The 14,667-nt window shown below is 33.7% G+C and overlaps 1 protein-coding gene across 1 annotated transcript in view; it reads left to right on the top strand.

The window, feature by feature from the left end:
• Nek1 (NIMA related kinase 1) overlaps positions 1–7,529 on the top strand; it is a 223,133-nt gene extending 215,604 nt beyond the window's left edge. Inside the window, 3 exon segments of the mRNA XM_047550153.1 lie at positions 831–961; positions 1,116–1,248; positions 6,321–7,529. Of these exon segments, the coding sequence (XP_047406109.1) occupies positions 831–961; positions 1,116–1,248; positions 6,321–6,334 (278 nt within the window). The 3' untranslated portion in view covers positions 6,335–7,529.
• Positions 7,530–14,667: the final 7,138 nt, after the last annotated feature.

Below are 14,667 nucleotides of genomic sequence, written 5' to 3'. Positions count from 1 at the left end.
ATCATGTTTCTGTGTGTCTGCCCTTGTTTCATTATTTTTCTTTTCACTCAAATGTATATCCACACTTATTTCATTTCTTCCTGATTAATTTATGTCTGGGATTTTTTGACACATTTTATTCAGTTATTTGTTTGGTATTTTTTTGACCTATTTTCCAGTAGTAAAGATAATAACTTAGTTTTCTTATCACTCTTTTTGTTTCTTTTCTTTTTGAAACCGTTTTTTGTTCATAGCATTACCCCTAAGGTGCATGATAAGTTTGTGTATTTTATCTCCTACATTTATTTGGGAAGAACTAAAGTGAAAAAAAAGTTTTTAAATAATTTTTTTTCCAAATATCTCTAGCATGTATGTGATAAAAATATCAGGTATTTGTAACTTTCTGGGAACTTTCCTAAAACGTTATGATGTGTGTCATAAGTCACCTGCCTTTTGCATCTGTGTGCCAAGTTTATCATCAACTTTTAAAACATAGTAATTAGGGTTGGTTGTTTCAATGCAAAACATAGAAGTATGTTTTTTTTCCTAAATTAAATTACATTTCTAGGAATTTTTTCTAATCCATTTCACTATAAAAAAAGATTCTATAAAATAAAAGATTAATTCTATTTAAAAAATTCCCAAAGTAATGTTCTCATTAAGTCAGATTTATATATGCTTTGATTACCTATATAATTGACAAATATTATAACAGCAACTGTTTACATTGAAATTAGAAGTAGTGTAATTCAGTGATATTATTCACTTGTCATGGAATTTTAGTTGATTTGGGTAAGAATTTTTTTATTAAGTATTTTTAATCATAAAATGTCTTATTTATGCTTTTTTAGATAACAGTGATGGTGAGACTACTAGTGAATGTGAATATGATAGTGTCTTTAACCATTTAGAGGAACTGAGACTTCACCTGGAGCAAGAAATGGGCTTTGAAAAGTTCTTTGAGGTTTATGAGAAAATAAAGGTAAATAAAATGTCATTTAAAATATTTACTTTTGACTGTTTGACTACTAGAGAATATTGAGTATCTTTATTGGTCATTAGATTTGTTATATAATAAATGAAGCCTCCAATTAAAGAAAGTTATTCGAATTTTAATGTTTGGAAATTTGGTATAGGTTATTCATGAAGATGAAGATGAAAATATTGAGATTTGTTCAACAATAGTTCAGAATATTTTGGGAAATGAACATCAGCATCTTTATGCCAAGATTCTTCATTTAGTCATGGCAGACGGAGCCTATCAAGAAGGTAAGATTTTCTCACGTCTTTGTATTTTTAAAAAATGTGAGGGCTGGGAGTATAGCTTGGTGGTAGAGCTCAACATGCACCCGAACACTGGGTTCAATCCCCAACACTGAAAAAAAAAGAATGCTGATGTTTAAATGACATGAAAAATGTAAATTGATAAAATTAGACCACTTTTAAGTAAAATTAACACTGTCATATACTTTTATTGTCTTAGATTCTTTAAGTCAATATCTTTTTATTATATATAGTAATATTTGAATGAAATTGCTTCCTAATTGGGCAACTCTAGAAATTAGAAAAAGTCTTACCAATCTTTATGTGTAATCTTGTATAAAGAAATAGGTAAAAATTTGAACAGGAATTCATTTCTAGAATGTCAAAAAAATTATCCTGTTTCTTTAAAGTTTAATTTATAGACCAAAACAGAGGATTTTAAATGTTGATGCTTAGTTTTAGTAATATAAATTTTCATAGAATTTTATTTTCCATCTTATTACAAAAAATGTTTCAGATTACATTTAAAAACATATACAGGTATGAGATAAAATTAAATTTTAAAAGTATTTGTGTAAGTCAGCATTTTGGTCAAATAAGTACAACAATATATGAAGCCAGGAATGAAAAAGAATACAAAGTTTATTTTCAGGTCTCTACATTTTCTGAAAATAGAACACAGATCTTTCTAGCAAAGCAGGAAACTTAATTGGATAAGTCACAGTGTTCATGGGACCAAGCATATTCATTGCTCAGAGGGTGGCCATTTTGGGTATTGACCAATGAAAAAATATCCTATGATTCTTAAAAAGAGGGAACTATCGTATGATGTCCCTCAAATTAGAGTAACACATGGCTTCCTCTAAGGAGAAAAGGATTTTCCAGGCACAAGAATCCAAAGGTCCATAGACACCAGTGCATACTCAACTGTTAGTCTTTGAAAATTCTGTCAGTTGTGAATTATTACTATAAAACAGATGTTTTATTTTTCCAAATATTAAAACATTATTTTATCATCAAAATGATAATCTAAAATTTAAACATTATCAGGAACTTATAGATTCCTGATTTTATTGAGATCTTGGACCCCTAAAATAGTGCTATAATTAAATGAAAAATATTCTCAATAATTTGTATATTTGGATGTCATAAAATTTCTTGTAATATGTTCATGGTATAATTTGATACCATGAGGCCAGAGAATGATGCCATTTAAGCAAATCTGTGTGGAGTATCAAACCAGTTCTGTTCACATATAGACTGTTCATCCTTCAAACACTTCATCATAAGTACTATTGTAACAGAGCTTTTCACAGTAATCAGCAGCAATATGCTTGGCTTCATTTCATCCTGACAAGTATCTGAAGAGCTTTTATTTTACTTTGCCTCCTCAAGTGGAGAGCTATAACAATCAGCTGAGCCACAAGGTAAAATTGACACCCTCTTTAGACAACTGAGTGGCTTCAAAAGGATGCATGCCTACATAGATCATTTGCCCTGAAGAAGGCAAGAATCAGGCCTCAAGAAGCAATATCAGACCACAAGACTGAGATCCTAATTAAAATATGATGTACTCCATGTTTGTACTAATATGTCAAAATATATTCTGTAATGTAAACTAAAAAGAACAAATAAGAAAACAGATGATTTAAAGTAAAAAAAAAAAAGAAGAAGAAGAAACAGCAGCAGCAATATCAGATCTTCTCTAGCACACAAATGCAAAGGAAACCAGAACCCTGGTGTTCTGTATCACAGGACCTGGCATAATTTCTTTAGCCTGGGGATGGGGGAAGTAAAATTACAAAAACCAAATGGCTACCTTTAAATACACACACATCCTGGCAACCTTTTAAAAAAAATCTTAGTATAGACCATAAAATGTTATAACATATTAATGTAGCCACTAAGTAAACTGGTGTAAAATGTATATTGCAGGGCTGGGGTTGTGGCTCAGGGGCAGAGTGCTTACCGAGCATGCGTGAGGCACTTGGTTCGATTCTCAGCACCACATATAAATAAATAAAATAAAGGTCCGTTGGCAACTAAAAAAATATTTTTAAAAATGTATATTGCATTATATGAATAAGTTAACTTGCTCTTTTCATGGTTAATTATCAGAAAGTTAACTGTTATACCAACTAGATTTAGAATATCTATTTTGGAGCTTTTCTTATTGGAGGTGTTAAGATCCCATATCTAGCTGCTTAGAGATCGTTGTCTTTTAGTTCATATTTAGGCAATAAGGATAAAACAATGTCACCTACATGTGGTGCCTACACAATTTTATTCTCTTGTGTTGGGTGTGTAGATAGGGAGAGAAGGGAGGAGGTGGCAAAATCTTATCCAGCTCACTCAAAAGTGGTATCAAGTCATTAAGGAATATAGTAAAAAGAAGGTTGTCCAAATACATTTCTCTTCTCTTTCTCTGGAAATTACCTGAGTTCTGAGAAGACAGCTTCATATTTCATTCCCCTGATCCTGTTACAGTGCAGGTTTGGTAAGCATCAATAACTGCAGCTATTGATAGAGCTAGTAAAATTTGTAAACTGTTTAAAATATTTCCTAGTAAGCTCCTTCACAAGGGGAGGAGTATAACCGTGGCCAGTGGTAGAGTGACAGGGAGCATAAGTCCTTACACTGAGTATTAGCATTAGCAGCCTAAGCTTATAGATTTTATTTTATTTTTTTATTTTTATTTTTTGGTATTAGGGATTGAACCTAGGGGCTTTTAAGCACTGAGCCACATCCCCAGCCCTTCCGTTTTTTATTTTGAGACAAGGTCTCACTAAGTTGCTGAGGCTGTCTGACTTTGAACTAGTGATCCTCCTGCTTCAGTCTCCCAAGCTGTTGGGATTAGACCTGCACCACCATATCTGGTGCAAGCTTATAGATTCTTAAAAGGAAACACATATCTTCTCTCCACATTCATTTTGGATGGAACACTATGCTGTGTTTATGTAATGAAATCCTATGCAGCAGTTAAAATTATTAAATCAGATTTCCAGCTTTCCATATGAATATACCCATAAACACAATGTTGAATAAGTAACATGTGATACCATTTATATAATGCTTTAAAACAATTTTATTTACTTGTGAATGTATTTAATAAAAATGAAAAGATATGAGAAGGAAGAATATACACTAATTTCAGGGTACTGAAAGTGCTCCTGGGGAAGAAGAGAAGGCAAATAAGGATAGAAAATGGTACTCTCTGTTTCTCCTTCAATAGCCTAAACTAAGAGAGTCAAAGATAACTTTTATTATTTCTAGGTACCAAGTATATGTGTTTTCATTAATTTTCTGATGATTCTAAATGTTTTATAATTGTAAAAGTGGGTAAACTATACAGAGTGGTAAGTATAACATTAGAAAAATTTTAAATGTATATAACTTGCATAAAACAATGATCCAGCCATTGGAAGAAATATAATGATGGCAGGGTAGGTCTTCCTAGGGAGAAGACATCAGAGTTGGATTTTCAAAGAGGAATGAAAATTTGACATGAATTCAGTATTAGTACTTATACATACAGGGATATAAATTGTTGTAGGGGAACTATAAGCAATTCAGTGTTACTAAAGAGTAAGTTATGGGGGCAACTGGGGAAGATGGAGACTAAATGTTAAGACTAGAGTAGTGAAAAGCTTTGCAGTCCTCCTTAAGTAGTATGGATTCGGGCTGGAGTTGTAGCTCAGTGGAAGAGCGGTTGCCTGGCATGTGTGATGCCCTGGGTTTGATCCTCAGCACCACATAAAAATAAATAAAATAAAGGTCCATCAACAACTAAAATATATTTAAAAAAAAAAAGAAAGAAGTATGGATTCATTCTATTCTGAGGCAGTAAGGAGCTAGCAAAGGGTTTTAAGCTATGCAGTGATATGACATGACACTTGAACTTTAAATGAATATCACTCTTTCCAGAATGTAAGAGATAATGCTTGTTTTGAAAGATTACTTTAAGAAATCTGTTTAATTCATTCAATCTTGCTTTATAGAATAAAGAAAAGTTGAAGATAACCAAAACATATATGAATATGAATGGTCATTATGCCATATTCATAAAATAATATTATGCAGGCATAAAAATCAGTGTGGAATATATCCATAATTTATTTTCTTTATTTTCTGGTACTGGGTACAACACTTACCACTGAGCTATATCCCCAGCCCTTTTTTATTTTTCAAGACAGGGTCTCACTTAAGTTGCCATGGCTAGCCTCAAACTTCCTATCCTCCTGCCTCAGCCCTGTGAATAGCTGGAATTACAGGCATGTGCCACTGTGTATGACTCATTGACTTATTCTTTTACAACACTTTATTCATTTTATTCAAATTTTTATGTATAACTAATTAAAACAAAAAAAATTTAATTTTATCATGTGGAAAAGTTAAAAGAACTTTATAATGATTATCTGTATGCCCACCACCTAGATTCTACCATTACCGCTTTATAATCTTTATCATCTTGCTTGCACTTATTTATCTATCTTTCCACGAATTATGTATTTTAAGTGCAAAACTCATGTCTCAAAACTACATTTTGGTATGATTTTTTAAAAAGACATTTGTAGGGCTGGGGATATAGCTCAGTTGGTAGAGTGTTTGCCTTGCAAGCACAAGGCCCTGGGTTCAATCCCCAGCACCGCAAAAAAAAAAAAAAAAGAGAGACATTTGTGTAAAGCAATATCCTAGGAAAGCAATCTTGGAAAATTTATGTATAATTCTTAACACTGATTGTCTTTTCTCTGATGATTTTTGCTTCCCACTTTGTTCTCTGATATATTGTTTCAATATTTTACAATGAGTATGTGCTATTACAAAACAAATTACATTTAAAATGCATTAAGGGCTGGGTATGTGGTACAGCACTTGCCTAGCACATCAAGACCCTGCATTCAATCCCCAGGACTGCAAAAAAAAAGAAGAAGAAGAAGAAGAAGAAGAAAAACCTGAATTAAATCTCTTCTTTTAGTGTGCAAAAGAACGAATGTGGGAATTTGTTGATATTGTTGTACTGAGTAGACACAACTTGATTTTAAATGAAGTGGATTAATTGTTTTTCCTTTTTTCTATAGATAATGATGAATAATCCTCAGGACATTCTTTAATCTTCAAGTGTATGAAAGCATTTGAATTTGGCTCATCAGAATAACAAGCTTCAGTGGGAAATACAAAGATTATTTATAAGAAATACCAGTTTTAAGATGGGCATGCTTAGTGCATGAAAAAGACAGAGAAACATGCAATTTTTCAGTTAAGATCCTAGCATTATATATTTTGTTTTGTTTTTTTGAATTCTGTAGTCAAAATCTATAGAATATATACTTGATTAAATCATCCAGCCAAAGCAAGGATCTAGAACTGGACTTGGTGGTTTTTAAGATTTACCATGCAGTAAGAACTTTGACTTTCAGCAAATGTCTTTAAATTGAAAAATTACCAATGTCACAAAAGACCTGCCTGAGGTTTTTTGTTTAAGTATTTAAGCATGACCTTTCTTTCTGTTTAAGGCTTGTTTTCATCCTGACCAGCAATTCTGCATTAAGTAACTTGTCAAGGGCTCTATTTAAATCTTTACATTTTCAAGTGGTATTTTTAGCCTTGAAGTTGATATTCTTAAGTCATTTTTCAACCATTGTGTCTCCTGAACTAGCTCAGTGGAAACAGTCCTAGAAATCACTGAAAGACTTGATTATGAAAAAATAATAAAATTATATTTCCTGATATTTAAAAAGTTGGTTAATTACTTTTGTTTCTCTTTAGGGACTAGAAGCAGGAATATTATTTCTAAAAACAAGACTATGAATGACCTAGCATATATTATAAAGTTGCCCTTTGGTTTTTAACTTCTTCCATGCGTGTACTTCAATAGCAGTAAGAGATGAAAAAAAGGAAAAAGGAATCTTTTTTTGTTTTTAACATTGTGATTGTTTTGGTAACTAGTATGGGGAACTTTTTGCCTCTTTTACTTATTTACATCGTGAGAGGAGTTAGGTCATTAAGATTAAGGTCACATGGCTTCAGGTACAATATGCCAAGTATTACATCATGGTATTAGTGATGGCTACAGTCCAGATGTTTTTAGTAATAAAAGCAGAACTTCTGAACCACTGAGTACAAAGCAGCCCAATTGGCATGATCTATAATTCAAAAAATAAAATCTTATCTTGCAGCACTCATACTATGTCAAATTTATTATGTATATTATTTTAACATCCAAAAGTAAACAGTTGATTTTTGTATGTTTATTTTATATTACTATTAAATTTTATTATCTACCTGAAGTATACTGTTGATTGTCTTTTGTTAGTATTCTCAATAAGATGCTTTTACACAGAGCTGAGAATTATTGTTTGGTTTCATACCTGATAATTCCCACACACTTTTTTTTAATGCAAGAATATTTGAATTCTGCACTTTAATTCTCTATAGTCCTGAAAGGTGGAATGGTTTGGGGGAGGGGGATTATTAGTTAATTCTTAAACTATTCCAACTACTAGAAAAGCAAATAGTGGTTTAACAATAGAAAAAGCTCTTGTACCCATATTTCAAAAGATGTCATACTTACAGGAATAGGAATGACAAGTGGGATTTGTTTCCTTTGTAGTCAGTTGGTAGTGAATGACTGGAGTGTTGTTATGGAAAGGTTGTGTCAGTGGGCAAGACTATTATTGTTGAGGAAAGTCTATTATAGGTATTGTTGTAAACTGTGGAAACATTTTAGATTCATAGAACATTAGAGCTAATAAAGGGTTATGAGGATAATAATTGTATTATCTCCATTTAGCAGGCAAGGACATTGAGGTATAACATGAAATTAAGTCACTCACATTAAGGTCAGAGACAAGCCAGTTTCCCTGATATACTATTAGTTGCACATTCTCCCTTTTTAAAGTTTTTTATCTGTTCTTTTTAGTTACACATGACAATGAAATGTATTTTGACATATTATACCTACATGGAGTATAACTTCCCACTCTTGTGGTTGTACATGGTGTAGAGTTACACTCGTTGTATATTCATATATGAACACAGGAAAGTTATGTCCAATTCATTCTACTTTCTCTCCTATTCCCATCCTTTCTCCCTTCCCTTCATTCTCCTTTGTCTAATCTAATAAACTTCTCTTCTTCTTTCCCCTCCCTTATTGTGAGTCAGCATCCACATATCAGAGAGAACATTCAGCTTTTAATTTTGGGGGGATAGGCTTATTTTACTTAGCATGATATTCTCCATTTCCATCCATTTACCACAAATGCCATAATTTCATTTTTCTTTATGGCTGAGTAATATTCTATTGTGTATATGTACCACATTTTCTTTATTCATTCATCCATTGAAGGGTACCTAGGTTGGTTCCATAACTTAAGTATTAAGTTGCACGTTAATTTATCTTCTCTAGTTGGGCAGGGTGGCACATGCCTGTAATCCCAAGGACTCTGGAGGCCGATGCAAGAGAATTGCAAGTTCGAGGCCAGCCTCAGCAACTTAGCGAGAACTTGTCTTAAATTAAAAATAAAGGGCTGGAATTATAGCTGAGTGGTAGAGTGCCCCTGCATTAAATCTCTTAACACCATAAATAAATAAATAAATAAATAAGGAAGCAAACTTCTCTAAAGAATGAAAAACAAGGATAGGAAAAAATATGCTTGGGATTAATACATTAAGAATTTTACCCCAGCACTGCAAAAAGGAAAAAAAAAAAAAGAATCTTAGACATTTCCTGTTTCTGGAAATAACACACTTCCCTGCTAACAATATTTTTTAAATGGTAAAGTTAGGGTTTTTCCCCCATAGGTTAACACATATTCTAACCCTCATCACTTTATTGATGGATCTTTCAAGATTGTGTATTTGTTATAAATCTGAAAAACAGAAGAGGTTAAAAGATAGTATATTGCCAGGTCAAAGCTTTAAAGAAAGTGTCAAGCCAGAGAGATAAGTGGAGTGAATAGATCCACTGGTGACTGGAAAGAGTGTGTATTACCTTATACTTTGGTATAGTGGACTCTTGAAGCAAAGCAAGTTAAAGACTAGCCAAGGGCCTTTCATGTTAGGGAATTTCCTCCTTCTATTAAGGAAGAACCCCAAAGGGTTACATCCTTACAATACAGAATAACTAAGACTAAAACATTCCCAAACTTAGGGATTATAAAAAGAGAAAAAGAAAAAAAGTCAAAATTGTACCCACAGACTAGCCTTCAAGTGATTTGAACCTTGAGCACCAGAACCTGGGTGGGCCAGGAAACGTTAGACTGAAATACAATTTAGGGTGTTTCCCCAACTGGTAGTGTCTCCTGAGCTTGGCAGAAGCCAGTCCAGTGCTTCTCTGAAGGTGGGCACACTTATTCTACATCTTGAAAAGCACCATAGTAAATTTTCAAAAGCAATACAGATATAGAGTCAAAGAAAATAGCGCACAAGAATCAAGACAGGCTAAGTGGGAGATCACAGGACCAGGATCTGCACAGGCTTTAGATACTGGACATACTGTAAAACAGCTATGCCTGTGTTTAAAAAATGATCAACAAACTTGAAATTATTGTAGGGAAAGAAAAACTGAAGAATTTAGAACCAGGAGAGACTGATCATAAAAAGCTAGAGGTTTCCCCAAAACAGTAATACAAAGTTAGAGCTTAGTTAGAGTTTGAAGCAGCAAGAATCCACAGAGTACATTTACCAAGATAGACCATGTTTTGAGCCTAAAAAATGTACCAAGAAATTTTAAATCATTCAAGTCATGCAAAGTATGTTTTCTGACCATGATGAAGTTTAAAAATCCCCAAGTATGTGAAAATCAAATATATTTCTAAAGGAGTTGTGCATCAAATGAATAATCACACCAAAATTAGAAAATATTTTGAAATGAATTAAAATGATTCAAATTTGTGAGATGTGTCTAAAGCAGAGATCAGTGAAATTCCTTACATTAAACACAATACTATAAAAAATTTCATAAACGTGGGCTTCTATCTTAAAATGTGAAAGAGAACACAATCAAAATAGATAAAAAAGAGGAAATGATGTTTTTAAGTCACAAGAACCAATAAAGCGTAAGTTAGACAAGCCAAAAGCTTGTTCTTTCAGATCATCAATAAAACAGACAAATGTCCAACATGACTGAAAAATACTTAAGAGACTGGGGGCTGTGGTGCACACCTGTAATCCCAGCTACTTGGGAGACTGAGGCAGGAGGATCACAAGTTCAAGAACAACCTTAGCAACTTAGCAAGAACCTACCTCCAAATAAGATAAAAAAGGACTGGGATATAGCTTAGTTGTAGAGTGCTTTCCTAGCATGTGCAAGACCCTGGATTTACTCCCCAGTACCACAGGGAGAGAAGGGAGGACAGACATAAGACATAATTAGAAACATCAGGAATGGGAGAGGGTTAGTCACTACAGATCTGAGAGACAGTAAATGGGTAATAAGAAAATGTGAATAATTTATGCCAATATATTTGAAAGTCTAGTTAAAGTGTATTTTTCCTAAGCCAAAAACTACCTGTGATCTGCTACCATAACAAAAATCATAGACTGATTAACTGATCCATAAAAATCCATTTTCTCATTGTTCTAGTGCGTAGAATCTAACATTAGCTTTCTGACTGATTTGATTTCTATGGAGGATTCTCTTCCTGGCTTGTAGATGGCCACCTTCTCACTGCGTGGTGCGTGGGAGGAGAGGTACGCTTTCTGCTGTCTCTCATAATGACACTGATCCTGTAGGATCAGGACCCCACTCTTAGGATGTCATTTAACTTTGATTACTTCCTTAGAAGCCCCTTCTCTCCCAGAGAGCCAAACTGGGGGATGAAAGCTTCAACATGAATTTGGGGGGAGCTCACCCAAAAGATAGAAAATCTGAATAGCCTTATATCAAACTATGAAATAGAAGTTTAAAGTCTTCTAACAAAGGTATCTTTGGGCCCAGATGGCTTCAATGATGAATTGTACTGAGTGATTCTGAAAGAAATAGTACCAATTTTATACAAGCAGTTCCAAAATATAGGACTGCAGGGAACATTTTCCCTCCATTCTAAGAGCATAACATTATCTATTCCCAAACTCAGGAAAAAAGGGGGGATTATAATTAAAGAGAACTATAGACTCATCCAACCTCATGAACACTGATGAAAAATTTCTTAACACAATTTAGCAAGTTGAACCCAAAAATACATAAAAAAGAAGAATGCATGATAACCAAGTAGAATATATACCAGGAATGCAAGATTGGTTTAACATTCAAAAAAAAATCATTGTAATTCATTATATTATATTAAAAAAGAAAAAGCCCATGATCCTCTCTATTGGTGCAGAAAAAAAAAAACTTTTTTAATCCAATATCCATTTCCCATAAAATCTCTGCAGACTGGGAATAGATAGGAAACACATCAATCTGACAAAGGTCACCTAAAAAGTAAACAAACCTACATCTGGCATGCTTAATGACAAAAACAAAGTTTTCTCCCCAAACCAAAAAAGAACAAGGATGTCTGCTTACACCACTTACATTACACTTTGTACCAGAGATTCTAGCCTTTGCAGTAATGCAAAAAAAAAAGAAAAATAATAATAATAAAATCAGTGCAAACAGATTGAAAAGAAAGAAAAACTTCACATAGGACATAGTAGTCATAACATGTAGAAAATGCTAAGAATCTACACAAATGGAAGAAAAAAACATTAACATGATTGCAGGATACAAAGTCAATGTGAAGCATTGATTTCTGTATACAAGAATAAAACAATTTGAAGATATAATTTATAATAGCATTAAAAATACAAAACAGGCATAAATTTGAAAAATTTGTGTAGAACTTGTACACTGAAGATTGTAAGATACTGGTGAGAGTAATTAAAGAAAACTTACATGGGCAAATATATATACCCTGTTTGTGAACCAAGATACAATGTTATTTACAAGAAAACATAGGTGAAATCTTGGTAATCTGAGGTTTGGGAAAAGTTCCCTAATCATAGGTTAAAAAGTACAAACCACAAAAAAAAAAAATTGACTTCATCAAAATTACAAACTTTTCAAAAAGTACTATTTAAAAAATAAAGAAGTCAAGTCACGGACTAGGTGATGTTTGTAAAATATGGCAAAAATCTTACATATATTATGTAAACAACAATATAATTCAACAATAAGACAACCCAGTTTGAAAATGGACAAAATATTTGGAAACACTTAAGAAGACAAATGAATGTCAAGCTCATGGAAAGATACTCACTACAATAGTTGAAAACAGTAGTCCTTCCTTGTTATGACTTGGATATTAAATGTCCCCCAAGGCCCATTTGCTAATGGTTTAGTCAGCAGTCTGTGGCACTATTGGGAGTTGGTGGACCTTTAGTAGGTAGACTCAGTGGAAGGAATCTGGGAATTGAGGGCATGCCCTTGAAGGTACTGAGACCACAGCCCCTTCCCTTTCTCTCTCTTTGCTTTCTGCCCATCATGCACTCCCTGCCATGATGTACAAACTCACCGGAGGCCCAAAAGCAATGGAGCCAACAGATCATGGACTTAAACCTCTGAAAATGTCAGCCAAAGTATGTGTGTGTGTGTGTGTGTGTGTGTGTGTGTGTGTGTGTGTGTAAATATATATATAATCCTTCTATATTGTCTCAGGTGTTCTGTCACAAGACCCCCCCAAGGGATACCTGAAACCACAGATAATACTGAACACTAGTTTTTCCTATAATACTTACCTATGACAAAATTTAGTTTATAAATTAGACATAATAACTAATAATAAAATAACAATATAATAAAAGTTATATGAATGTGTTCTCTCTTATTACACTATTCTCACACCTATTCTTGTGGTGATATGAAATGATACAATGGTTATGTGATGAGGTAAAGTAAAGCAAAATATTCATTGCAACATAGCATTAGGCTACTATTGGCTTTTTGACAGTATGTCAGAAGGATCATCTGCTTCTGGTGACCCTGGCTCATTGAGCCATGATGAAATCAATGGTGGGATGTTAGCAGTAGATTTTGACTGGGTTCCTCAGTAGTTGAAGCTTTTTTGCCAAAAACTTTTGAAGAGCATTGTATTTAGAAGCTGTCTCTCTAACTTACCAAAGTATTGCTGAAGAAATCCTTTGGTGATCAGATGCTGCATTCCATCCAGGGATCATATTTCATAATTTTGTCCTTTAATGTTTATACAATTCAAAACACTTGGGCATCTTCAACAGGACTCCTAAAGCAAAAGAAGTAAAATCAAGAATCAATAAATTGGACAGTATCCAACTAAAAAGCTTCTTCACAGCAAAGGAAACAATCAAGAATGTGAAGAGAGAACCTACAGAATGGGAGAAAATCGTTGCCACCTGCACCTCAGATAGAGCATTAATCTCCAGGATATATAGAGAATTGAAAGAACACCAAAAAAACAAGTAACCCAATCAATAAATGGGCTAAGGAACTGAACAGACACTTCACAGAATAAGAAATGCAATCAGTCAACAAATATATGAAAAAATGTTCAACAGCTCTAGTGGTTAGAGAAATGGAAATTGAAACTACACTGAGATTTCACCTCACTCTGGTCAGAATGGCAACAATCAAGAATCCAAGTAACAATAAACGTTGGTGAGGATGTGGGGAAAAGGGTACACTCATACATCGCTGGTGGGACTGCAAATTGGTGCAACCACTCTGGAAAGCAGTATGGAGATTCCTCAAAAAACTAGGAATGGAACCATCATTTGACCTGGTTATCCACTCCTTGGTTTATACCCAAAGGACTTAAAATCAGCTACAGTGACCAGCCATATCAATGTTTATACCAGCTCAACTCAAAATAGCTAAGCTATGGAACCGACGTAGGCGCCCTTCAGTAGATGGATATATATATATATATATATATACATATATATATATATATATATTACGTGTGTGTGTGTGCGCACGCGTGCATGCGCACGCATAATGGAATATTACTCAGCCATAAATAAGAAAGACTTTATGACTTGCTGGTAAATGGATGGATCTGGAGACTATTATGCTAACTGAAATAAGCCAATCCCCCAAAAAAATCAAAGGTCAAATGTTCTCTCTGATATGTGGATTCTAACACACAACAATGAGGTGGGGAGGATAAGAATAGACATTCAGTGGATTAGACAAAGGGAATGATGGGAGGGAAAAGAGGAATAGGAGAGAAAGTGGAATGAGTCAGACATAACTTTCCTATGTTCATATATGAACACACCACCAGTGAGATTCCACATCCTGTACAACCACAGGAATGGAATTCTAGTCAGAAAAAGTTATACTCTATGTATAATATGTCAAAATACACTCTATCCTCATGTATATCTAAAGAGAACAAATTTAAAAAACACTCGGGCAAATTACGGTAATATCCACATTGCTGATTCTGCTTCAGATCCTTCTTCATC

The sequence above is a fragment of the Sciurus carolinensis genome, chromosome 4 (assembly GCF_902686445.1).
Source record: "Sciurus carolinensis chromosome 4, mSciCar1.2, whole genome shotgun sequence".
NCBI classification, from domain to species: Eukaryota; Metazoa; Chordata; class Mammalia; order Rodentia; family Sciuridae; genus Sciurus; species Sciurus carolinensis.
This window is presented reverse-complemented; position numbering and strand designations above follow the sequence as displayed.